Genomic DNA, 27500 nt, shown 5'->3' with positions numbered 1-27500 from the left:
GTGTGTGTGTGTGTGTCTGTGTGTGTGAGTGTGTGTCTGTGTGTGAGTGTCTGTGTGTGTGTGTGTGTGTGTGTGTGTGTGTGTGTGTGTGTCTGTGTGTGTGTGTGTGTGTGTGTGAGTGTCTGTGTGTGTGTGTGTGTGTGTGTGTGTGTGTGTGTGTGTAGTGTCTGGATGTGTGTGTGTGTGTATGTGAGTGTGTGTGTGACTGTGTGAGTGTCTGTGTGTGTGTGTGTGTGTGTGTGTGTGTGTGTGAGTGTCTGGATGTGTGTGTGTGTGTGTGTGTGTGTGTGTAGTGTCTGGATGTGTGTGTGTGTGTGTATGTGGGTGTGTGTGTGACTGTGTGAGTGTCTGTGTGTGTGTGTGTGTGTGTGTGTGAGTGTCTGGATGTGTGTGTGTGTGTGTGTGTGTGTGAGTGTCTGTGTGTGTATGTGAGAGAGAGAGAGAGTGTGTGTCTGTGTGTGTATGTGTGTGCGTGTGTGTGTGTCTGTGTGTGTCTGTGGATCATGGCATGATCGCTGACCCTGGACATGTGGTCTGTTACACAGTGTGCCCCAACAGTTGCCGTCCTGGTGAACGACAGAATCCAGAGACCTGTGAATGTAGCCGTGAGTATCACATCACACAGTCACCAATTTTCCCCAACCGCTGTAAATGAAAGACACAGGCACGCGTCATTGATATATCTTTGATATCGCTGTTTACGAAAAGCATTATTAGCATATGATATATGAGATAGATAGCTAGATAGATGGATAGATAGATAGATATATAGATCGATCGATAGATAGATAGACAGACAGATAGATAGATAGATAGATAGATAGATAGACAGATAGATAGATAGATAGATAGATACATAGATAGATAGATAGATATATCACGTAAACATTGGCAGAGTTTGCTTCTTTTTTATATAATTTTTTTAACCCTTTCATCGCCAGTCAGTTTAGAGTCCAAAATTAACCTTGTGCAGGAACCACAGAATATATGGTGTCTAAGAATAGCTGGGGATTCCCCTGTGATGTGTAGAGAAAAAAAAAAGGCCAATCCTACCACTGAAAATTAAGAGCACAAAAGGCCCATCATCTGGTTGCATTTCAATGACATGGGTGCTTTACCTAGCTGGTGCCGAAATGCGACCATGGCGGTGAAAGGGTTAAGCATATTTGTGACATGATTTTTTAGCATAAGACTGTTTGAATGGGTACCACTTACGCAGTTGCTTTCCATCACTAATATGTTTGGCTGTATCGCTGTGAACATGACGGGGGGAAAATGGGTCATACATGTAAAAGCACACACGAACTTATTTATGAGTGAACGTGGGAGCTGCAGTCCACGAACGCAAAAGAAGACGAGTATCGGGAGAGGAGGGGCCGGGATGGTCTGGGGGTCGGGGGGCGGGGGGGGGGGGGGGTATACTTCAACACTTGTCATTTCCCTAGCATGTCAAGAAACCAAAGTGGGCAGGTGATCAATTGATCAATTTCGTTAAAAGCTGTTCAGCCATCATTGTTTTTTTTATGGAGATGTGCTGGTCATAACCTTCATTATTTGTATTATTTGTATTTGTATTTCTTTTTATCACAACAGATTCCTCTGTGTCAAATTCGGGCTGCTCTCCCCAGTGAGAGCGCGTCGCTATACTACAGCGCCACCCTTTTTTTTCTGCGTGCAATTTTATTTTGTTTTTCGTATCGAAGTGGATTTTTCTTCAGAATTTTGCCAGGAACAACGTTTTTGGTGCCGTGGGTTTTTTTTTGGTTTTTTACCGGCGCTAAGTGCATGCTGCACACGGGACCTCGGTTTATCGTCTCATCCGAATGACTAGCGCCCAGCCCACCACTCAAGGTCCAGTGGAAGGGGAGAAAATATCGGCGGCTGAGCAGTGATTCGAACCGGGGCGCTCAGATTCTCTCGCTTCCTAGGCGGACGCGTTACCTCTAGCCCATCACACCATTAGATGTTAAAGGAATTATTTTCACACAAAAAAGAATGGATTAACTCACTCACTACGGCCAGTCCTCTCTTCTCCTCTACACAGACCCCTCGGATGTCCAGTGGGTGTCTGAATGACCCAACCTTTAGCTTCCGTCGTCAGAATTGTGGTATTCTTTGTCAACATTCACGTCTTCAGTATAAGAGCTTTCCGCTTGCAATATTTTGATGATGGTAATTGGGGTGAAACGCTGTTAACGTTGTCTCTTTCGCCGTTCGTATGCAGAGAGTTAATGAACTAAAGAACGAATTAATGATTAATGAGGAGGATAAGTTCCTAGCGGTAAGATCGAACATTACACACTTGCGCGTTTGTGACAACAATCCGTTCTGTATTTTCAGAATGTCCAGTCTATCAAAGGTGCGACCGTCCAAAGATTCTGAATGGAACGACATGTCAGTGTGGTATGTTTTCCTTGTTTTCCTTTGCAATGTACACTACTTCCGGTTTGGTTAAAAAGCTTCATGATCCCATAGTCTTCTACGGACATCGGGCCAATGAACTGAAATCCACAGTGTCATGGATCGGAACAGGAAGGCGGTGAATTGAGACACACAGTGTCATGGACCGGAACAGGAAGGTGGTGAATTCAAACCCACAGTGTCATGGATCGGAACAGGAAGGCGGTGAACTGAGACACACAGCGTCATGGATCGGAACAGGAAGGCGGTGAATTGAGACACACAGTGTCATGGACCGGAACAGGAAGGCGGTGAACTGAAACCCACAGTGTCATGGACCGGAACAGGAAGGTGGTGAATTGAAACCCACAGTGTCATGGATCGGAACAGGAAGGCGGTGAATTGAGACACACAGTGTCATGGACCGGAACAGGAAGGCGGTGAACTGTGACCCACAGTGTCATGGACCGGAACAGGAAGGTGGTGAATTGAAACCCACAGTGTCATGGATCGGAACAGGAAGGTGGTGAATTCAAACCCACAGTGTCATGGACCGGAACAGGAAGGCGGTGAACTGAGACACACAGCGTCATGGATCGGAACATGAAGGCGGTGAACTGAGACACACAGTGTCATGGACCGGAACAGCAAGGCGGTGAATTGAGACACACAGTGTCATGGACCGGAACAGGAAGGCGGTGAACTGAAACCCACAGTGTCATGGATCGGAACAGGAAGGTGGTGAATTCAAACCCACAGTGTCATGGACCGGAACAGGAAGGTGGTGAATTGTGACACACAGTGTCATGGACCGGAACAGGAAGGCGATGAATTGAGACACACAGTGTCATGGACCGGAACAGGAAGGAGATGAATTGAGACCCACAGTGTCATGGACCGGAACAGGAAGGAGATGAATTGAGACACACAGTGTCATGGACCGGAACAGGAAGGAGATAAATTGAGACCCACAGTGTCATGGACCGGAACAGGAAGGCGATGAATTGAGACACACAGTGTCATGGATTGGAACAGGAAGGTGGTGAATTCAAACCCACAGTGTCATGGACCGGAACAGGAAGGTGGTGAATTCAAACCCACAGTGTCATGGATCGGAACAGGAAGGTGGTGAATTGAGACCCACAGTGTCTTGGACCGGAACAGGAAGGCGGTGAACTGAAACCCACAGTGTCATGGATCGGAACAGGAAGGAGATGAATTGAGACACACAGTGTCATGGATTGGAACAGGAAGGAGATGAATTGAGACACACAGTGTCATGGACCGGAACAGGAAGGCGGTGAACTGAAACTCACAGTGTCATGGATCGGAACAGGAAGGCGGTGAATTCAAACACACAGTGTCATGGATCGGAACAGGAAGGCGGTGAATTGTGACCCACAGTGTCATGGATCGGAACAGGAAGGCGGGGCCAGATCCTTCTCTTTCCGCCGTTTCAACTTTCCCCGACTAGGATGTGAGAGGAAAATCGGAGAAAAGTGTCTTTCCCAAATGCACAACACCATGCCGAAAATGGGCCTCGAACCCTGATCACTGGTGAACACTGGATCACAAGTCCATCACTGATCACTGGGTGAACACTGGATCACAAGTCCATCACTGATCACTGGTGAACACTGGATCACAAGTCCATCACTGATCACTGGTGAACACTGGGTCACAAGTCCATCACTGATCACTGGTGAACACTGGATCACAAGTCCATCACTGATCACTGGGTGAACACTGGATCACAAGTCCATCACTGATCTCTGGGTGAACACTGGATCACAAGTCCCTCACTGATCACTGGTGAACACTAGATCACAAGTCCATCAGTGATCACTGGTGAACACTGGGTCACAAGTCCATCACTGATCACTGGTGAACACTGGATCACAAGTCCATCACTGATCACTGGTCAACACTGGATCACATTCACGTCCATCACTGATCACTGGGTGAACACTGGATCACAAGTCCATCACTGATCACTGGTGAACACCGGATCACAAGTCCCTCACTGATCACTGGTGAACACTAGATCACAAGTCCATCAGTGATCACTGGTGAACACTGGGTCACAAGTCCATCACTGATCACTGGTGAACACTGGGTCACAAGTCCATCACTGTTCACTGGTCAACACTGGATCACAAGTCCATCACTGATCACTGGTGAACACTGGATCACAAGTCCATCACTGATCACTGGGTGAACACTGGATCACAAGTCCATCACTGATCACTGGTCAACACTGGATCACAAGTCCATCACTGATCACTGGTCAACACTGGATCACAAGTCCATCACTGATCACTGGGTGAACACTGGATCACAAGTCCATCACTGATCACTGGTGAACACTGGATCACAAGTCCATCACTGATCACTGGGTGAACACTGGATCACAAGTCCATCACTGTTCACTGGTGAACACTGGATCACAAGTCTATCACTGATCACAAGTCCATCACTGATCACTGGTGAACACTGGATCACAAGTCCATCACTGATCACTGGTCAACACTGGATCACAAGTCCATCACTGATCACTGGGTGAACACTGGATCACAAGTCCTTCACTGATCACTGGTGAACACTGGATCACAAGTCCATCACTGATCACTGGGTGAACACTGGATCACAAGTCCATCACTGTTCACTGGTGAACACTGGATCACAAGTCCATCACTGATCACTGGGTGAACACTGGATCACAAGTCCATCACTGATCACTGGTCAACACTGGATCACAAGTCCATCACTGATCACTGGTCAACACTGGATCACAAGTCCAACGCCAAACTGATTCTGTCTTCTTTTTTTTATATTATCATACCAAAGACAATACAGTGTAGCATGAAATACACTAATATATAATAATTGCTTTGTATGTCAGGCATTCAACAGTATATGATATCGCATAACCGATTCTGCCACGAGTCATATTGCCAACAGGTGTGTGTGTGTGTGTGTGTGTGTGTGTGTGTGTGTGTGTATTAACAGTAAATAAATCGAAAAAAAATTACGGATGTAATCACTTTAGACAAGACTCTTTTGTTCCTTGATCGTCATAATGTTTGTGTCGTGTCTTTGTGTTTGCTACATTCACATAAAGCTTTGGTGTGTGTGTGTGTGTGTGTGTGTGTGTGTCTGTGTGTGTGTGTCTGTGTGTGTGTTAGTGCTCGCTTGTCTAAGTGTGTGTGCATGCCCGCTTGTGCACTGTATTAATTTAGTTTTCGTTTGTGAATGTGGGTGTTTGTCCAGTACAATGCTTGTCAGAGATGTGACATAATCTTGCGTTGCGTCACCTTTTTTTTGGCTGATGAGGTCCTGTTCTCAGTTGAAACATTAGAAATGTGTGTGTGTGTGTTACAACTGTCCGGTGCTACTGTGCATTTTCAGAGTGCCCTTATCAAAGATGCGATGCTCCGAAGGCCGTCAATCAGACGACTTGTCAGTGTGGTATGTACAACTGTTGTCTGTTGTGTGTGTGTGTGCGTGTGTGCGTGTGTGTGCGTGTGTGTGTATGTGTGTGTGTGCCTGTGTGCCTGCATGTGCGTGTTTGTCTACGGGATGTGAATAGTATTCATTTGTTATAAAGACCATAAATGATGATTTGATTAAGACTCAACAACAAAGGACACTCCCAGACAAAGTGCCGATAAGGTAAGCGAAGCAACTTATAACGCGGTGTGCACTTTGAAACATTCGTGTATCACTGCAATGATGCAAGCCGAGGTTGCACAGGGTGGTATTTTTTGATTGGAGCAGTAGTTTGTAAATTTGTTATTTAGACCTTATATCTTTTAACTCTAGCTTTTCTTGACTTGTCACAGTTATCAGGAAAACGACACGTATACCGCAGGTTTTTGCTTTATCTTTACGTGGGGTTCCTGAATACCTTAATTAAGACTTCTTACTGTATAGAGATCATGTGAATTTGCACGGATTTTGTATATGGCTGTTCTGTGTCCAGTTGTGTGTGTGTGTGTGTCTGTATGTGTGTGTGCGTGTGGGGGGGGGAGTGCGGGGGGGGGGTTGGGGGGGGTATGTGTGGGGGGAGGGTATGTGTGTGTGGGGGGGGTGTGGGGGGGGAGTCTGTGTCTATGTGTCTGTATGTGTGTGTGCGTGTGGGGGGGGGGAGTGGGGTGTGTGTGTGTGTGTGTGTGTGAGGGGGGGTGTTTGGGGGGTGGGGTGTGTGTGGGGGGAGGGTATGTGTGTGGGGGGGGGGGGAGGCTGTGTCTATGTGTCTGTATGTGTGTGTGCGTGTGGGGGGGGGAGGTGGGTGTGTGTGTGTGTGTGGGGGGGTGTTTGGGGGGTGTGTGTGTGGGGGGGAGGGTATGTGTGTGTGTGTGTGGGGGGGAGTCTGTGTCTATGTGTCTGTATGTGTGTGTGCGTGTGGGGGGGGAGTGGTGTGTGTGTGTGTGGGGGGGGGTGTTTGGGGGGGGGGTGTGGGGGGGGGAGGGTATGTGTGTGTGTGGGGGTGTATGTGTGTGTGTGTGTGTGAACTCTATAGCTTTCTGTTTTCAGAGTGTTGTGGGGAGTGCCGTTCTCCACAGGTTCTGAACCCTTACAACTGCCAGTGCGGTATGTCAGCTCTGTGTGTGTGTGTGTGTGCGTGTGTGTCTTTCTGTCTGTCTGTCTGTCTGTCTGTCTCTCTCTCTCTTTCTCTCTCTCTCTCTCTCCCCCTCTTTCTCTGTCTCTCTGTCTGTCTCTCTCTCTTTCTCACTCTCTCTGTCACTCTCTCTCTCTGTGTCTCTCTCTGTCTGTCTCTCTGTCTCTCTGTCTGTGTGTGTGTGTGTGTGTGTGTGTGTGTCTGTCTGTCTGTCTGTCTCTCTCTCTCTCTCTCTCTCTCTCCCTCTCTGTCTGTCTCTCTCTGTCTCTCTCTGTGTCTGTGTGTGTGTGTGTGTGTGTGTGTGTCTGTCTGTCTGTCTGTCTGTCTGTCTCTCTCTCTCTCTCTCTCTCTCTCTCTCTCTCTCTCTCTCTCTCTCTCTCTGTCTCTCTCTGTGTGTCTCTCTCTGTCTGTGTCTCTCTCTGTCCCTCTTTCTCCCTCCCTCTCTCTGTGTCTCTCTCTCTCCCTCTCTCTCTGTCTCTGTTCTCTTGTATGATTAGCATGCACGACGTGTGTGTGTGTGTGTGTGTGTGTGTGTGTGTGTGTGTGTGTGTGTGTGTGTGTGTGTGTGTGTGTTCGCAGTTTTGTATCTATTTAGTTTGTCTGCCTGTCTGGATTTTCGATGGAGTTTCCTGAGACCCCTTCGTGTGTATACGCACACGGAAGATCAAATACGCACGTTAAAGATCCTGTAATCCATGTCAGCGTTTGATGAGTTATGGAAACAAGAACATACCCAGCATGCACATCCGAATATGGCTGCCTCCATGGGGGGGGCGGGGGGGGGGGGTAAATAATCAAAACGGTCACATACGTAAAATGTTACATGTCTGTGTGAATGCGTGTGTGCGTGTGTGACTGAAACCTAAGTGAATGACATAATAAACGAACGATGAGCACCCAGCGGCATCTGTCAGTCGGCTGTACCCAGGTAGGAAGCCTGTTGTGGAAATGAAACTCAGTGTTTGTAAAGCGCTTGGATTTTGTTTGGTCTCTGACCGAGGATAGGCACTATAATTAGTATTCATAGCATCTTATACTCCCAGTTTATAGGTAGTTAACTCTTCCATTCCCCCTTATTCCCGACCAGCGCATTCAGTGTTTCAGCAGATGTGGTGTGTCGTATATGGATCAGCCTGCACGTTTTCATTTGTATTTCTTTTTATCTCTGTGTGAAATTCGGGCTGCTTTCCCCAGGGAGAGCGCGTCGCTACACTACAGCGCCGCCCTTTTTTCTTTTTCTTTTTTTTTTTTTTTTTCTTTTGTATTTTTTCCTGCGTGCAGTTTTATTTGTTTTTCCTATCGAAGTTGATTTTTCTACAAGCTTTTGCCAGGAACAACCCTTTTGTTGCCGTGGGTTCTTTTTACGTGCGCTAAGTGCATACTGCACACGGGACCTCGGTTTATTGTCTCATCCGAATGACTAGCGTCCAGACCACCACTCAAGGTCTAGTGGAGGGGAAGAAAATATCGGCGGCTGAGCCGTGATTCGAACCAGCGCGCTCAGATTCTCTCGCTTCTTAGGCGGACGCGTTATCTCTAGACCATCGTTGAAACTGGAACTCTGTGTCTGTGTGTTTCCAGAATGTCGGAATGTGAGGTGCAGCTATCCTAACACTCTGGACAAGAGCACGTGTCGATGTGGTACGTAAATATGTTTTGGTCCATAGGTATACTTTCTGTGTAGTTACGGCAGCTGCATTGCTCTGCGCTATTTCTGCTGCTGGAGCTTGACTTGTTATTATCACTGTTATTACTCTGTCACTGACTGCTGTGTGTTGTGTGTGTGTGTGAGTGTGTGTGTGTCTGTGTGAGAGTTAGAGGGTGAGTGCATCTTGTGTGTGTGTGTGTGTGTGTGTGTGTGTGTGTGTGTGTGTGTGTTACAACTACTCGGTGCTTGTTCATGATTATTAACTCACTCAGTACGGCCAGTCCTCTCTTCTCCTTTACACAGACCCCTCGGATGTCCAGTGGGTGTCTGAATGACCCAACCTTTAGCTTCCATCGTCAGAATTGTGGTATTCTTTGTCAACATTCACCTCTTCAGTATAAGAGCCTTCCGCTTGCAATATTTTGATGATGGTAATTGGGGTGAAACGCTGTTAATGTCGTCTCTTTCGCCGTTCGTATGGAGAGAGTTAATGTTGCATACGCTTCGTTCTGTTTAGTTTATACCTTCATTCATTACATTCTCATACACTCCTCCTGTCGTGTCATTTTTACTTCATTTTTTCTTTACCTCGTGCCTGTTTCTGGGCAGTTCGTCAGTGTCAACCTCCAGTTACCTGTCAACGACCCAAAGTTCCGGACTCTACCGGCTGTAACTGTGGTGAGTCTGGAGCTCAGCTAGCTGGCCATGGTGTGCACACAGAGAGATGGGGCAGGTGTTAAAAAAAAAAAAAAAAAAAAAACGTTCAGAAATGGGTACTACGGTAGATAGCTGTTTTTATCTTGAACAAAGTTAGAAGAATGTCACATTGTGACATACTTAACCTAAATGATTCTTTGGTGCTTTTTGAACAAAACAAAACGAAAACTGATGGATGTTCCTTATAAATTTTATTGATAGTTAAATTCTATGTAAACAAATGTAGAATGAACACAGTAAAACAAACATTATAAATGTTCTTAAAATACCTCAAACATGCATATGAAGTAGACAGGTATATCTTTGACATAACAATGGAATATAACAAATTTGTGGGGAAACGGGCACTTTATACATGTTTAGTACAAGATAAATCTATACAATGATACCTTGTGGAACTGCGACGGACGAACCCAGGTGTGGCCGTGTATTGGGGAATCTAAAAATAAGCGGCGTGTGAGTAATGCCACTGAAATGGTGCAGATGATGGAACTGCAAAAAAAAAAAAAAAAAAAAAAAAAGTACGTTGTGATTACGCTATTGAATATGTATTGCTCTGGTTACAATATGCGGTTGTGGACTTGTCAATATTTAGAACAAGATAATGTGTTTACCCTATACTTTCTTATGCACAAAATATATAAATTTTGTTATCTGTAAACCTTTGTCTGAATTTTTTTTAAATGTTGGGAGGAAAAGAGAAAGTCAGAAGAATGACTGGTCATAGTGTAAAAAAAAAATAGAGAGAGAGACCAGTTCAGGAACCAGAGTTCAAGGTCACAACAAGGTATGATGGTAAAAAAAAAACTATAGAGAGACAAGTTCAGGTGCCAAGGTCCAAGGTCACAACAAGGTATGATGGTAAAAAAAAACTATAGAGAGACAAGTTCAGGTACCAAGGTACAAGGTCACAACAAGGTATGATGGCCCTTCATCAAATTTTCAGCAAACCACCATAGGTGGTTGGTAATTATTGTCAAAACATGAATACTTCCAACCAAAACGTTAAAGGTTTTTGGGTTTTTTAAAGAACTTTGGGAGTATGATAGAGCTTCTGGTCTTCATCAAATTTTCAACAAACATAAATACGGTGGTTAGAAATTGTCAAAACATGGATACTTCCAACCACAAGGTTAAAGGTTGTTTTTTTTTAAATTAAACTTTGTGAGTATGATAGAGCTTCTGGTGTTCATCTAATGTTCAGCAAACACAGATACGGTGGTTAGAAATTGTCGAAACATAAATATTTCCAACCACAAGGTTAAAGGTTCAGAGGTCAAGATCACACAAGTGTGCGGTTGAAAATTCCATTTTGCAAGAAGAGCTACTATACAGTCTCATTTCTTTCTAGTAGTAGTAGTAGTGTAGGGACTGGCATTTGACTGCCGAGGCCTCACGGCCTTTTTTATGTCCCCTTCAATATCGGTCTCCTTTTATTTGTGGGATACATATATTTTTTTTCTTTTACATGTTCTGTAAATCACACATCAAAGTCAGTAATTTTTTCTTTTAAATTGATGTTCATGTCAAGAGATTTTTGAACACATTAGTATTTTGTGTAAGTTTAGTTTCGATTGGTAGCGCATTCCATATTTCTGCAGTTCTATTTGTAATGATTTTTTTCTTAGGTTAGTATTACAGTGCTCTTTACAAATTTTCATCATTGAATTTCTTTTACTCTCATAATCTGACATTCTAAAAATATTATTCACATTGACTTCATTATAGCAGTTTAACAGTTTCTAGTATAGTATGTTTCTATTAAATCCCCTCTTAGCCTTCTACCCTTTAATGAATGCAGATTTAAGCATACAAGTCTCTGTTGATAGCTCATAGACCTGCATTCTTTTAATAACTTAATTGCTCTTCTTTGTACCCTTTCTATAGCTATAGATTGTCTCTTGGGGTACGGGTGCCACACAATATTACCATATTCTACTTGTGATCTAACCAATGCTTTATACAGTTTAAGAAATATATCTTTATGTAAATAGGTAAATGTTCTCTTTGTTATTCCTATCACCTGCTTGGCTTTATTTATTATATTCTGGATGTGTATGTCAAATGATAATTTATTACCGAAAGTTATACCAAGGTCTTTCTCACTGTGAGAGGCCTGTAGATTGTTCTCCACGCTATGACGCCCCCTTGACACTGAAACACTGTGCATGTCTCTGTATTTGGTTGTTGTTTTCAGTGTGTGGTGCTGTCACGTGCACCTACCCTTACGCACTGAACAACAACACTTGTCAGTGTGGTACGTAAATTCTGTTCGGTTTTTACTTTCTGTTCTCTTGCTGTTTTTGTTCTGTTCTGTTAACTTGTTTCTGCTGCTGCTGCTGCTGCTGCTAAACCTGCTACTGTTATGAATCTGAGGACTGAATTGTGTGTGTGTGTGTGTGTGTGTGTGTGTGTGTGTGTGTGAGAGAGAGAGAGAGAGAGAGAGAGAGAGTTGTGGCGAGAGTGTGTCTTTTTGTGTGCATATATTTGCGTGTGCGTGCGAATATGTCCTTTACATCTCCTCGATGCTTGTCAATGCTGTAATATCTTCAGTCTGTTCTGCTAAGTTTTACTGGTTACAACTCACATTCTTATATATTCTTCGTTTCTTGTCATTTTACTTGATTTTGATTTTCCTGCCTCTGTCTGTTCAGAGCCTGTTAACAATAACTGTCAACCGCCAGTTACCTGTCAATCACCCAAAGTTCCGGATTCCAGGGGCTGTAACTGTGGTGAGTTTGGAACTCTTTGATCATGGTGTGCACAGAGAGATGGTCCTTGTGTTAAAGAAAGTCAGTTGATAAATAACTGCTAGAGAGCTGTGTTCATTAACGTATGTTTTTGTTGTTGTTTTTGCGTGACTGTTTAGTTGCCTCTAACTTCAATAACACAGTAACAACTGTCAGCATTTCTTTATCTAGTATTTGTGACCGCTTCAGCTGCACGATTCGTGAGCGAAATGTTCGAATTCTCGCTGTGTTTACCTCCGCATTTAGCAGTGTACAGATCAGTTTGCACCCTTTGACACCTCCTTGGAACTGATGCTGTGTGTGTCTTATGTCTGATTTTTTTTTCTTCTTCTTTTTTTCGTTTTCCAGTGTGTCCTTATACAAGGTGCAGCAGCTACCTATTCACTGTGAACAACAACACTTGTCAGTGTGGTACGTGAATATATGTACTTTTTTTGTCTTCGCTTCCTCAGCTCTTCAGTGTGTATGTGTGTGTGTGTGTGTGTGTGTGTGTGTGTGTGTTATTGTTGTTGTTGTTGTTGTTGTTGTTGTCTGCTTTGCAGGCATTTGATTGGGGGTTTTTTTATCATTTTTTTTGTGTGTGTGTGTTTGTAAGTGGTTGGAGCTGTGAACACAACCTAAGTGTGGAATATTTTACGCCCCATATATAAATCAACTTCCTTCGATCGTTCATTGATTCTTCTGTGTTGTTCACTGTTTCTAAGTATGATACTGCTGTTGTTCCTCTCACAACGACTGCTCTCTGTGTGAGTGTGTGTGCCTGCGTAACAGTGGGTGTGTGAGTACCACTCTTGTACCTGTGTGTGTGTGTGTGTGTGTGTGTGTGTGTGTGTGTGTTGGGGCGAGAGTACGTCTTTTGTGTGTGCATGTCCGTGCGTGTGCGTGTGAATGTGTGAGTCACAGCTCCTCGATGCTTGTCCATGTTGCAATATCTGCGTTCTGTTCTGCTAGATTTTATTCGGTGCAGCTTACCATCTCTTCTTCTTCTTCTTCTTCCTTTATACAACCAACATCATTATATTGATGATTCTGTTGTAGTTTGGGGAGGTTGCTGAGGATTGCGCTGTTGTGAGGATTGAAAAAAAAATTTGGTGATCTGGCCAGCCAGTGCACGTTCAGCGGGGGAGGGGGGGGACGGGGATGGTGATTTTGGGGTGTATGGGTGGTTAGGAGGAGGGTGAGGGGAGCAGTGCTGGGCGAGAGGAGGGGGGGGTAAAGGGGAGGAATGGGGGGGGGGATTCACTTTTAGAGATGAGAGGCCAGTCTGGACTTGAAGCAGTCCAGTGACTCGGCTGTCACAACTTCCTGAGGCAGCTTGTTCCATTCTGGTATGGTCCTCGGGAAGAATGCCATCTGCCTGTACAGTGTTGTGCAGGAGGGAATGTATACATTCTTCGTTTCTTGTCATTTTACTTGCTTTTGATTTCACCACCTGTTTCTGTACAGAGCCTGTTAACTGTCAACCGCCAGTTACCTGTCAATCACCCAAAGTTCCGGATTCCAGGGGCTGCAACTGTGGTGAGTTTGGAACTCTTTGATCATGGTGTGCACAGAGAGATGGTCCTTGTGTTAAAGAAAGTCAGTTGATAAATAACAGCTAGAGAGCTGTGTTCATTAACGTATGTTTTTGTTGTTGTTTTTGCGTGACTGTTTAGTTGCCTCTAACTTCAATAACACAGTAACAACTGTCAGCATTTCTTTATCTAGTATTTGTGACCGCTTCAGATGCACAATTCGCGAGCGAAATGTTCGAATTCTCGCTGTGTTTACCTCCGCATTTAGCGGTGTACAGGTCAGTTTTCACCCTTTGACGGATCCTTGGAACTGATACTGTGTGCGTCATATGTCTGTTTTTCCAGTGTGCCCTCCTTATGCGCAGTGTAACTACCCGTTCACTCTGAACAGCAACACTTGTCAGTGTGGTACGTAAATATATGTATTTGTCGGTCTTTACTTTCTCTGCTCTTGCGTTTGTGTGTGTGTGTGTGTGTGTGTGTGTGTGTGCGACAGCTCTGAAGCTAACTATGATACTACTGTTGTTCCTCTCACAACGACAGCTCTGAAACTAACTATGATACTACTGTTGTTCCTCTCACAACGACAGCTCTGAAGCTAACTATGATACTACTGTTGTTCCTCTCACAACGACAGCTCTGAAGCTAACTATGATACTACTGTTGTTCCTCTAACAACGACAGCTCTGAAGCTAACTATGATACTACTGCTGTTCCTCTAACAACGACAGCTCTGAAGCTAACTATGATACTACTGTTGTTCCTCTCACAACGACAGCTCTGAAGCTAACTATGATACTACTGCTGTTCCTCTCACAACGACAGCTCTGAAGCTAACTATGATACTACTGTTGTTCCTCTAACAACGACAGCTCTGAAGCTAACTATGATACTACTGCTGTTCCTCTAACAACGACAGCTCTGAAGCTAACTATGATACTACTGCTGTTCCTCTCACAACGACAGCTCTGAAGCTAACTATGATACTACTGCTGTTCCTCTAACAACGACAGCTCTGAAGCTAACTATGATACTACTGCTGTTCCTCTCACAACGACAGCTCTGCGTGAGAGTGTATGTGCCTGTGTAAGAGTGGGTGCGTGAGTGCCTGTTTTGTGTCTGCGTATGCGTGCGTGCGTGTGTGTGTATGTCTCCGTTACGGCTACTGAGTGCTTGTCAATTTGTTGTAATATCTTCGTTCTGTTCTGTTTTGTGTTATTCGATACCGTCTCAAACATTCTTCGTTTCGTGTCGAGTTCCGGTGATTCTAACGGCCGCAGTTGCGGTGAGTATGAAACACCTTGTTGTGTATGCAGAAGGAGGCCGAAGTATCAAAGAAAATCACTTTGGAAATAGGCAAGATAGCTGTATTTATCAACGTAAATAAATGTTTCTTACGCCGCTGTGTAGCTGCCACTCACCGAGAGACCAGTCACAGAGTCGGTGTGGCTTGAGACGAGGCAGAAGGATTCTGGACATGATTTTTGCCATTAGGCAACTCAAAGAGAAGTACCACGAGCTGAATTTGGTCTCTGCACCACCTTTGTGGATCTGACCAAAGCCTCTGACACCATCAGCCGTGATGGCCTTTGAGAATCATGTTCAAGTTTGACTGTCCAGACAAGTTCATCAGGATGGCCTGGCAGTTTCCGATATCCTGCAAGCCAGTTTGCAGGACGGACTCAAATCTTTTCCCAGTGACCAACGACATCAAACAAGGATGCGTTTTGACAACGACTCTCTATAGTATGGCATTCACTGTCATGCTAAACAACACTTTCCATGGTGGCAGATTAGGTGTTGACTTCCAAGATTCCAAGAGGATCGTCCGTGATCTATTCTTCACTGACGGCTGCTCCCTCAATGCTATCAACCAGACTGAAATGTAAAGAAGCATGGATCTCTTCGCCTTGACCTGCGTGAACTTTGGTCTTATCCACAAAACCAGCACCAGCCAGCCCTACACTTAGCCCACCATCACGGTTCAACGCCAGAAACTTGGTGCTAAACAGTTTATCTACCTTAGCAACTCACCGTCCAAGTCGGCCAAGATAGACCGCATCAGCTCAGCCTTTGGCAGCCTCCAAACATGTGTGGACCTGTCGAGGACTTAGCGTCAGAACTAAGTAAAGGTGTACCGATCCGTCGTTCTGCCCTTACTGCTGTATGCCTCAGAGACCAGAACGATATACTCTCGGCACGCAAAACAACCCACCTCATTCCATGTGCGTTACCTGGGAAAAATTCTTCACGTCAGCCGGTAGGATCACATCTCTGACACAGTCATTCAGAAATCCGGAATGGAAAGCCTTCATGCTCAAATGATAAGGTCCCAGCTCCGGTGGACTGGACATGTTGGCCGGATGATTGATGAGCGCCTTCCTGAGAGACTGTTCTTCGGAGAACTTTGTGCAGGAAAGCGCTCCCATGGGGTTAACTCAGTACGACCAGTCCTCTCTTCTCCTCTACACAGACCCCTCGGATGTCCAGTGGGTGTCAGAATGACCCAACCTTTAGCTTCCGTCGTCAGAATTGTGGTATTCTTTGTCAACATTGACGTCTTCAGTATAAGAGCCTTCCGCTTGCAATATTTTGATGGTGGTAATTGGGATGAAGCGCTGTTAACGTCGTCTCTTTCGCCGTTCGTATGGAGAGAGTTAAGAAGAAGCGCAACAAAGACTCCCTAAAGACCTCCCCTCAAGCGCTGCGGCATCGACCCAAACAATTGGGAAGCTCTGGCCTCCGATCGCTCAGGATGGCTCAGCCGGGTCCGGTCTGGTGTCGCCGTTTGTGAGGAGAAGAGGATCGGCAACGCCATTCTGAAACGCCAGCAACGCAAGGAGGAGGCACTAAAACCACCTCCGCATGGACATCACCAGCTAGACCCCTAGACCCCTGTCCACAGTGCCAGCGACAAATCACAGCTCGGATTGAACATATCAGCCATTTACGGACACACCCAGTGTGAAGCCCATGCTCATCGTCACATGTGAAGGAGAATCAACAACGACAACTACCACCTTTTTGATTTCTGAAAAGTTCTTTCACTCCTCACTCTTAGTCAGCGTTTTACATTGAACTGTTTAACTCTCTCCATACGAACGGCGAAAGAGACGACGTTAACAGCGTTTCACTACCATCATGAAAATATTGCAAGCGGAAGGCTCTTATACTGAAGAGGTGAATGTTGACAAAGAATACCACAATCCTGACGACGGAAGCTAAAGGTAGGGTCATTCAGACACCCACTGGACATCCGAGGGGTCTGTGTTGAGGAGAAGAGAGGACTGGCCGTACTGAGTGAGTTAATGTAATTTGCGAAAACGATGGCAGCTGAAAATGGCAAGGAGCATGGCATGATTACTGACCCATGTCATTTGCCTGTTGCACAGTGTGCCCCAGTGACTGCACTTACCCTCTGATCCAAAATCCCAACACCTGTGCTTGTGGACAACGTGAGTATTGTACCACGCAATCAGCAAAATATCACACATTAAACAGGCGCATGTAATATCCCCTGAAATCTCACAACTTGAAGTCACAAATCATATTATGATACTCTCTCTTTTGACTATTAAGGTCTGTATCGCACAGAATCAATGTATGAATGAATAATTATTAATATATTAGTGTAAACTAAGCATTGCGACACTATACCTACATGAAATTAACGTGTTGCTCTGAATATAATGTTTTGATATGAGCCGAGCATTGTTATAACACATGGAATCAGTGTGTGAATAAATACTCACTGTTCTACCTATATTATTTCGATGTAAACTGGGCATTGTAATACCAGTGGAATAAATACGTGACCGGATATTAGAAAGTCTGCCATTATTATCATTTCGGTGTAAACTGGGCGTTATATTATCACATAGATCAATGTTTGAATTAATATTTACTGTTAGTTCTGCTCATATTAATCTTGATGCGGAATGATTGATAATCAGAACAGTGTGCTGTTGTAACTTCACAGTTTATATACTTATCAGCAAACCTTGGTATGAATAAGAAATGTTGGAGAAACAAGAAATAGGTGATTACCGTTGATAAGACAAAGACGCTTAAAATCAAATTGCTCGTGTCAGTCTTCGACCAGCATACAGATGAGTAAGAGACACAGAGGAGAAAAAAAAGTCCATAAACCGGGAGAGTTTCTGCGTGTATTTATCTGTGACTGTTAATGACCTGCTTGCTGTTTGTTTGTTAAATCAGTCATTGATTCATTTGTGTCTTTGTTAATGGTTGTGTTTGCTTGTTTTCATCTTCTTTTTTTGGGGGGGTGCGGGGGGGGGGGGGGGATTTGTTGTCGCCCTCCTTTCCGTGCTCGTTCCAGAATGCTTTGCAGAATGGTGTGTTGTTTTGGGGGTTTTGGGGGTTTTTTTTTAGAGGGTGTCGTATTTTATTCGCAACATACTCGTCTGTTCTTGGATTCCGTTCTTCTCTTCTTCTGCGTTCACTCGTATGCACACGAGTGGGCTTTTACGTGTATGACCGTTCTTTACTCCGCCATGTAGGCAGCCATACTCCGTTTTCAGGGGTGTGCATGCTGGATATGTTCTTGTTTCCATAACCCACCAAACGCTGACATGGATTACAGGATCTTTAACGTGCGTATTTGATCTTCTGCTTGCATATACACACGAAGGGGGTTCAGGCACTAGCAGGTCTGCACATATGTTGACCTGGGAGATCGTAAAAATCTCCACCCTTTACCCACCAGGCGCCGTCACCGTGATTCGAACCCGGGACCCTCAGATTGACAGTCCAACGCTTTAACCACTCGGCTATTGCGCCCGTCGGATTCCGTTCGTTTTGCTTGATTTTATTTTCTACCTGTTTCTTTGCAGGCCCTGGTTGCAACAGACCTGTTTCTTGTCGCCCGGGCCTAACCGTGGATGACAACGGCTGTACTTGTGGTAAGTCTGAAACTCTTCTTGTCACGGTGCACACAGAAGATGGTCCTAGTCTTAAAGAAAATTAGTTGATAAATGGATAGATGGGTATATCTATAAGACTATGAATACCACATGTTTCTTGCGTTTCTCACTTTCATAGGTCCAATGAGTCTGTATATTTACCCTATTTTGTTTGCCTTTGTGGGGACCTGGGGTGGGTGGGTGTTGAGACGGTAAACATTAAAAGTTATATCTGGAAATTATATGAAACACAATGACATTATTTTATCTAAAAAGTAGTCTTCTGCTTTCTGTTGATTGCATGAAAAATGTACTTGGATACATTGTATCAATGGTATACATTTGTTGCTTTGAGTAGTGAATGAATTGATATTGTAGTCGACTCTTTAGGAAACTTAGCTCTGAGATGGTTATAAAACATGCAGTGAAACAGAACGTGATGCTCATTCTCAACTTCGTTACAACAAACAAGACAATTCCTATCTTGGGTGACAAAAGTTTTGAGCTTAACGCGGAGCTGAATTTTCTGTTTTGTCGGGCAGTCCTGACTGATATGGCCCTGTGCGATGGGCTGGACTTTAGCCTGAGTAAAGCAACAATGTGACATGTCTCCTCCGTCACCACCACATGCATTAATCCATCGTAATATTTCTATTTGTGTTTGTATTTCGTTTTATCACAACATATTTCTCTGTGTGAAATTCGGACTGCTCTCCCCAGGGACAGTGCATCGCTACACTACAGCGCCACCACCACCCCTTTTTTTTCTTTTTTTTTCCCCTGCGTGCAGTTTTATTTGTTTTTCCTATCGAAGTAGATTTTTCTACAGAATTTTGCCAGGGACATCCCTTTTGTTGCCGTGGGTTCCTTTACGTGCGCTAAGTGCATGCTGCACACGGGACCTCGGTTTATCGTCTCATTCGAATGACTAGCGTCCAGGCCACCACTCAAGGTCTAGTGGAGAAGGGAGAAGATTATCGGCGGCTGAGCCGCGCGTGATTCGAACCAGCGCGCTCAGATTCTCTCGCTTCCTAGGCGGACGCGTTACCTCTAGGCCATCACTCCACATGTAGATATGTAATCATGTCGTACCGTTTTTCAGACAGGTACACCACCCCCCCACCATACGTGACCACCACACCAAGAAGACCTCCGACACAGTGCTCCGCCGCCAACAACAGGTGCCAGAACAACCAGCCCGCCCTGCAGGACTGCCAGGGCCGCTGTGTGTGCTACTGTGACACCTCTCTCTTCGCTGGCTTTTACTGCGACCTCCCTGTCCGCCGTGAGTGTGGTTAGATGAGAGGAATCTGTGTTCCGAAAACACCTACGACGTGTGTGTGTGTGTGTGTGTGTGTGCACGGCGCGCGCATGTGTGTGTGTATGTTGTTTTTTTGTTTGTTGCTTGTTTGTTTGTTTTTACGTGGATTTGCATTGTCATGTATTTTAGGATTACAGAACTTGTGTGTGTGTGTGTGTGTGTGTGTGTGTGTGTGTGTGTGTGTGTGTGTACAAACAGCAGAAGGAACAGACTAGCTAACAACAGTGTATGATTTTCGATTTATGTTCGTACCTTGTTATGTTCTATCCCCCTCTCCCCCCAAAACAAACATGCAGGGTACACTCATACGCATACATATGCATGTTCACAATCACTGCATGCACAATAAACAAAAAAACATACAAACAGACGAAATCATGTACACACATAAATGCATAATAGATAAGTTAACAATCACGTTTAAAGACTGAAGGGAGAAAAAGGAAGAGAGAAGCACACAGACAGACAGACAGACAGACAGACAGACAAGCAGTGAGAGAGAGGAGAATGGATGGACCAAATAGTCAAAACAGTAGATTTAGCACACACACACACCCTCCCCCCGCCCCCACCCCCCAACATTCCCCCCATCCCCCTGTGTAACTAGTTCGATAACCGTTTCAGTGCATGTGATGGGTGAGTGCCTGAACAGATTCCATGTGTATACGCACGCAGAAGATCAACTACGCACATTGAAGATCCTGTAATCCGTGTCAGCTTTCGATGCATTATGGAAACATGAAAATAACCCAGCATATACCAGCCACGACAGATTCATCAGCTAAATTGATGTCGTTCATGTAATGGGGGGGTGGGGGGGGGGAAGAAGGCGTGATTCAGAGTAGGGTTGTCCTCTTTTGTTAAACACCATGTGTGATATTTAGACATTTGTCTCTTTTACATTTTGTATGATATTTAGACATTTGTCTCTTTTACATTATGTGTGATATTTAGACATTTGTCTCTTTTACATTATGTGTGATATTTAGACATTTGTCTCTTTTACATTATGTGTGATATTTAGACATTTGTCTCTTTTACATTATGTGTGATATTTAGACATTTGTCTCTTTTACATTATGTGTGATATTTAGACATTTGTCTCTGTTACATTTTGTGTGATATTTAGACATTTGTCTCTTTTACATTATGTGTGATATTTAGACATTTGTCTCTTTTACATTATGTGTGATATTTAGACATTTGTCTCTTTTACATTATGTGTGATAGACATTTGTCTCTTTTACATTATGTGTGATATTTATACATTTGTCACTTTTACATTATGTGTTATATTTAGACATGTGTCTCTTTTACATTATGTGTGATACTTAGACATTTGTCTCTTTTACATTATGTGTGATATTTAGACATTTGTATCTTTTACATTATGTGTGATATTTAGACATTTGTCTCTTTTACATTATGTGTGATATTTAGACATTTGTCTCTTTTACATTTTGTGTGATATTTAGACATTTGTCTCTATTACATTTTGTGTGATATTTAGACATTTGTCTCTTCATTCACAGCCTCGATGTGCGACAACTGCACATTCATCCATGGGCATTATCTGGCGGGGGTGGAGGGACGGTGCGACCTGTACGTGGTGTGTCAACCGGACGGTGCAGGGGGATTCCTGCCCCACATCAGAGATTGCCCCCCGGGCACTATTTTCAAGCAGGACGGAAGACTGGGTCTGGCGCTGTGTAACTATCCCACTTCTTCGGGCTCGTGCCCTGCAGGTGTGTGTTTAATAATAATAATAATAATGGTATTTATATAGCGCTGAATCTTGTGCATAGACAAACCAAAGCACTTTCGCACCAGTCATTCACACGTATGCATAACTCTAAAACTGGAGAAACTAAAGACAAGGAAGAGGCAGGCAAGGGAGGCTATTTTGGGAAGAGGTGGGTTTTAAGGCCAGACTTGAAAGAACTGAGTGTGGTGACTGCAAGGTCCAGAGACAGAGAATGAACGGCGGCCAACAGTCGAGAGTTTGAATCTGGGTATGCGGAAACAGAGTGGATCCGAAGCTGATTGTAGTGAGCGAGATGCAGTGTAGAGGTGAAGGCAGCCACAGAGATAGGAAGGGGCAGATTTGTGAATACATTTATAGCATAGAGTGCTGATCTTGTACTTTATTCTGTGTGAGTGGTCAGTGGAGTGTCAGTGCTCTGACACCACTGGTGACGAATTTCATTTTATCATCCAGTGCGTCTTTTTTTTTTCTTTTCTTTTTTTACTGAAACTCGTAAAAGTTTTTTGCCTGATGAGTATTGATGTCCAAAGTATGTATTCTCGTTTTGTAACCTGTTTTCTGCAGGCAAAGTGGTACTGTTAATTAAGACTCAGCAAACTCAATAATTATGTTTCCGTTTGTCAGAAACTGCGAAAGCCCTGGACAAAACCAAAGGTTAAACAAAAACTAAAAGAGTGTAAAATCAAAGAAGGCCTACATTATGAACCGTCCAAACTGACATGAAAGGCCTGTTTAATGTTTTGAAAACAAACTTGTCGACGATAAGACATACCATTAACTACAAACAATATAAACCAAAAGCATTTTGTGACACGGAGGCGACATCAGATGAACACAGAATTATTAGCTGGCTTTGTTGCTCTCATTACGCTTAACTTAAATCACAGACTGGCATAAGCTTACAGTTGGGTCAACAGCAAAGTGAGAGCTGTACGATTATTGGTTTCTCCACTGCAATGGGAATTAATTTACAGCTTTGTCTTTTGAGAAGAACTATGACTCTCAAAGTAGGATGCAAGATTGCACTGGTTCTTAGTGCTGCAGCTTTGTGGGCTAGTTGGCCTTTGGGAAACCATCCCAACGCCGACTGTCCTAAAACCCTCTTGCCCGAGAGAGTGGGGTTTGTAACTTGGGCAATGTACTCTCCACTAGAATCAAATTCTAGCCCAGACAGGACAGCAGATGGTCTCCTCTGCTCTCTGCTGGTTTTCAGTTTCAGTTTCAGTAGCTCAAGGAGGCGTCACTGCGTTCGGACAAATCCATATACGCTACACCACATCTGCCAAGCAGATGCCTGACCAGCAGTGTAACCCAACGCGCTTAGTCAGGCCTTGAGAAAAAAAAAGAAAAAAAAAGGTGAATAAATAATAGATAAGCTTACATAAATAAATGAATGAATAAATAATAATTATGATATAAAAAAGGGTAGTAGTAATGATAATAATAAAATAATAATAATAATAAATAAATAAATAAGACAACAATGATGATAAATAAGCAAATAAATGTAAAAAAAAAAATGAAGACACACATTCACACATACACCCACACATGCATAACAGATATGCACCAAACATGCAGTTTCACAGATATGAAAGCACAGTCAAATACATATAAACGTATTTCTGCTGGTCATAGTTGGACACGACACCACTTATATCATACAGTATCCTCCTCCGTTTCTTCAATCCACAGACCCCTGCCGAACACTGCCCCCCTTCGCCAAGTACCCCAACTCCCGATCCTGTGGCCGCTACTGGCAGTGCGACGGCAACGGGAAGACGAAAAGCTCCGGGTGCTGCCCGCGCGCACAGGGCTTTGACACGCGCCGGGGACAGTGCGTCCCCGACAACAACTGCCCCAACGACTGCGACCCCAGCTTCAAGTCCTGCGGTGCTGGGGGTAGAGATGATGCTGGTGGCGGACAGCTTCCTGCCTGTCCCTACAAGGCGGATCAGGCCAACCGGCGTCGGTTCTTCAACCCCAAGGCTCCGGGCCTCTACCAGGCCTGCGCTCCCTCCGACTTCTTTGACGAGTTGCTTTGTCGCTGTGTGAAGGACACCAGCGGGGGTGAGTGAGTCGTAGTAGTTGTAGTCGTAGTAGTAGTCGTAGTAGTAGTAGTAGTTATTGTTGTTGTTCTAATAGTATTATCATCAATATCATTAGTATTCGTAGTAGTTGTCGTAATTGTTGTGTTTTTTGTTGTTGTTTTTATAATAGTAATACCAAAAATTATCATTAGTATTACTTATATAGCGCCCATTCGTCTGGGCTCTACCACCTGCCTTTTGGCGCTCATCATTCGTTTCCTGTGTCTTTCAGTAAGATTTCAGTCATCTATATAATATATATATATATATATATATTATAAGATGTAATTAAGGTTTAAAATTAAAATGTATGAAAGTAAACAACTGGTTGGCTCTGTCTGTCAGTAAGATTCCAGTCATCTGTATAATATCTATAAGATATAATTAAGGTTTAAAATGTATGAAAGTAAACAACTGGTTGGCTCTGTCTGTCAGTAAGATTTCATCATAAAATTATAAGATATATATATAAGGTTTAAAATGTATGAAAGTAAACGACTGGTTGGCTCTGTACTGGAAGACGTCATCGCAAAGACCGGAAACCAATGCTTCACACACTTCCTGTATTCTCAAAATCACCTCAGTGACGACGGTTATCATTGTCAGTCAAACATAAACCCGCACCTTTTCGTCCACCACGGCAGGATGCAAACCTTTCTACCAGTACGACTTCGACAACATGGACAGCACCTCCGGCTTCCAGAACGTGCAGGTGCGGCCTGGGACCTCCATGGGAGGCAGCGGCAACGTGGGTTTCTTCAACGGCGGCTCCCGCATCATTCTCTACCGCTTCAGCGGCTCCGGCTACTACACGGACTACTTCGAGGTCAGTCTTCGCGTGAGGCTGGACAGGACCCCGGGAGCCGTGCAAGGGGGGCAAATGGCCATCGTGTCCAACGGGGACTGCGAAGGGGAGGAAACTCTGGCCATCACTGTGGACGGGCAGTTCGTGTACTTCAAGGTGAAGTCGTCTGAGGGGACGACCACCACCGTGCTGAGGGTGCCCTATGCTGCCAATGCTGTGAGTGTGGTTTTTGGTTTTGTTTGGGGTTTTTTCTTCTTCATTATCGTTTCATCAGTTGTGTGTGTGTGTGTGTGTGTGTTGTTGTTGTTGTTGTTGTTGTTGTTGTCTTCAGTTTAACGTCTTTCCACTCGAAGTGATATTAGACGGCAAAAAAAACTGAAAGAAGAAAAAAGGTTGTGGGAGGGGGAGAGGGGAACGTGTGTGTATGTGTGGAGGGTGAATAGGGAGAGAGAGCGCTAGGGAACAATGGAAACGTTACAAACGCCAACTATGTCGGTGTGTGTGTGTGTGTGTGTGTTCGTTCTTCAGTTTAACGTCTTTTCACTGTAAGTGATATTAGACGAGGGTAGGAAAAAAATCGAGTGGGTGGAAGGGGGTGGGGGGGGGGGCGATTACTGTCATTTCTTTGCTTTTTTTTTTTTTCTTCCTTACTTGATGTCTCATAAGCTTCAAAGAGAAAAGTTACATGCAGTTTCATTGAAAGGATTTGTATTTTTGCGTGCAGAATGGCTGGCTGGTCATCAAGTTCCAGTACGAAAAGAAAGGAAGCGGTCCATTTTACATGATGACCGGCACTGTGAACGGACAGTCCGACAGTACCACAATCCGCGGTAAGATGCCGTGTGCAAGTGTGTATGCTGGCGCGCGCGTATGTGCGTATGTGTTTGTTTTGTGTCTGTGTTGGGGAAAGAGAGAGAGATGGGTGTGATAAACTGAGTGTCTTACACAGTTGTTTGTGAATGTGTTCAGTGCATTTATTTTGACTAGTTTGAGCAAAGTGAGTATTTAAAACACGGATGTATGTGTGCGTGTGTGTGTGTGCGTGCGTGTGTGTGTGTGTGTGTGTGTGTGTGTGTGTGTGAGTTGTTTTCAATATTCCATTCATCATGATCATCATCATTGTCGTTGTTGTTTCCTCTCCAGGAGTAATCGGTCAGACAACGTGCGCCCTCCAGATCGGTCATGGGCAGGGCTTACAGAGCCTGAGAGGCTATGTGGATGACGTGAGTACACACCTTACAACCTTACATACCGGTGTTGCTCAAAACCCTTACACGACCAAACAAACGTATTTGTATTTGCATTTCTTTTTATCACAACAGATTTCTCTGTGTGAAATTCGGGCTGCTCTCCCCAGGGAGAGCGCGTCGCTACACTACAGCACCACCCCCTTTTTTTTCTTTCTTTTTTTTCCTGCGTGCAGTTTTATACGTTTTTCCTATCGAAGTGGGTTTGTGTACAGAATTTTGCCACGAACAACCCTTTTACTGCCGTGGGTTCTTTTACGTGCGCTAAGTGCATGCTGCAAACGGGACCTCGGTTTATCATCTCATCCGAATGACTAGCGTCCAGACCACCACTCAAGGTCTAGTGGAGGGGGAGAAAATATCGGCGGCTGAGCCGTGATTCGAACCAGCGCACTCAGATTCTCTCGCTTCCTATGCGGACGCGTTACCTCTAGGCCATCACTCCAAATGTGGAAATATACAACACACAACCACCCAGCATTCACACGCTTTGATATTTGGTTTAGAATTCTAAAAACAACAACGGACAAATCTGTGACTAGTGAGACATATCAGTATACCGTTTCGTAACGTTTCATATAAGCTGTAAGAATCAGGAGAGGTGGGTGTTTTTTTGTTTTGTTTTGTTTGTTTTTTTGTTTTTTTGCCATAGGCCAATACAGACTGTTAATTAGAAGCAATCTGCAACATCAGTTCACATACATTTGTTTCCTTGTAAGCATTTGGGTAATTGTGAACAGCGTTTTTGTTTTTTTTCTTTTTAATCCCACGGAAAACATCTTGGCAAGACATAAAACATCTTAAAGTATACACAACTCCAGCAACGGAAAGACGAGAAGTGAAACTTGTCACTTCCGACACTTTTTTGTTTGTTGCAGTTCTTCGTGTGGAAGTGCAAGCCAGGGTCCTAGAGGCCTACGGTGGAGTGGCTGCTGTTCAGAACGCTCACTCCCTCACACGACTGAATGACGACACACAGCTCTTTCCCAACGATCTGAAACAGGAGGATTTGTGATGACTTCCACCCCCATGAGCAAGGCAGAAGGAGGAACGGTACCACCCTCAGTCCACAGTCTTTCACTTGTGATCTCTCTGTACTTGTTGGTCACTATACGTTGGCTACACGTACTCTGGCAGCAGGATCTGTGCATACTGAGCTGGAAACTGAACGGTGTACCTCTAAGCTTATTGACTGGAAATATGATCTATTGTTATACTGGGAACGGAATGGTATACCTCTAAGCTTAGTTACTGGAAATAGCTCTATTGTTATACTGGAAAGCGAACGGGATACCTTTAAGCTAGTCTGAAAATTCGTATATTGTCCAACTGGAAAGTAAACTACCCTTTGAGACTGGGGAAAAAAACTATATTGTTATTTTGGTATTGTTGGTTTCTTTTTTCATTGATGACTGCTTCATAATTTTTTCCTCTCTTTTTTTTCCTCTCTCTCTCTCTCTCTCTCTCTCTCTTTCTGACATCGCGATTATTTTCTCGTTGAAAATCTAACATTTTATGTCCTTTGCTGTGCATATTGAAAACGTCTGTTCAAAATTTCATACAGTGTTGTTTGGTCGAATTCCCATGCCATGTTATTCCTCTTGTTTGTCATATAATCGTTTTGAATTGAAATTTCACATTGGACAACACAATTACATTTCTTCCTATAATTGTTGACACATGATCTTGCCCTGTTTGAA

The 27500-nt window shown here is 44.1% G+C and overlaps 1 protein-coding gene and 1 long non-coding RNA gene across 2 annotated transcripts in view; both read left to right on the top strand.

Annotated features, from left to right (window-relative positions):
• The window catches only part of LOC143287913 (uncharacterized), a 76506-nt gene extending 50961 nt beyond the window's left edge, over positions 1 to 25545 (top strand). Inside the window, exons 32-50 of the mRNA XM_076596155.1 lie at positions 546 to 605; positions 2341 to 2403; positions 5809 to 5868; positions 6937 to 6993; positions 8603 to 8662; positions 9279 to 9347; positions 11584 to 11643; positions 12041 to 12118; positions 12485 to 12547; positions 13583 to 13654; positions 13996 to 14058; positions 17043 to 17105; positions 18504 to 18572; positions 19675 to 19857; positions 21426 to 21638; positions 23354 to 23728; positions 24393 to 24769; positions 25278 to 25401; positions 25541 to 25545. Coding sequence (XP_076452270.1) covers positions 546 to 605; positions 2341 to 2403; positions 5809 to 5868; positions 6937 to 6993; positions 8603 to 8662; positions 9279 to 9347; positions 11584 to 11643; positions 12041 to 12118; positions 12485 to 12547; positions 13583 to 13654; positions 13996 to 14058; positions 17043 to 17105; positions 18504 to 18572; positions 19675 to 19857; positions 21426 to 21638; positions 23354 to 23728; positions 24393 to 24769; positions 25278 to 25401; positions 25541 to 25545 — 2114 coding nt within the window. The remainder of the gene's footprint in view (positions 1 to 545; positions 606 to 2340; positions 2404 to 5808; positions 5869 to 6936; positions 6994 to 8602; positions 8663 to 9278; positions 9348 to 11583; positions 11644 to 12040; positions 12119 to 12484; positions 12548 to 13582; positions 13655 to 13995; positions 14059 to 17042; positions 17106 to 18503; positions 18573 to 19674; positions 19858 to 21425; positions 21639 to 23353; positions 23729 to 24392; positions 24770 to 25277; positions 25402 to 25540) is intronic.
• A 145-nt stretch (positions 25546 to 25690) lies between these two features.
• The window catches only part of LOC143288175 (uncharacterized), a 2102-nt gene continuing 292 nt past the window's right edge, over positions 25691 to 27500 (top strand). Inside the window, exons 1-2 of the long non-coding RNA XR_013056047.1 lie at positions 25691 to 25776; positions 26679 to 27500. The exon at positions 26679 to 27500 is cut by the window's right edge and continues 292 nt beyond it. This is a non-coding gene — a long non-coding RNA (uncharacterized LOC143288175). The remainder of the gene's footprint in view (positions 25777 to 26678) is intronic.

The sequence above is a fragment of the Babylonia areolata genome, chromosome 12, assembly GCF_041734735.1.
Source record: "Babylonia areolata isolate BAREFJ2019XMU chromosome 12, ASM4173473v1, whole genome shotgun sequence".
Lineage (NCBI taxonomy): Eukaryota > Metazoa > Mollusca > Gastropoda > Neogastropoda > Buccinidae > Babylonia > Babylonia areolata.
This window is presented reverse-complemented; position numbering and strand designations above follow the sequence as displayed.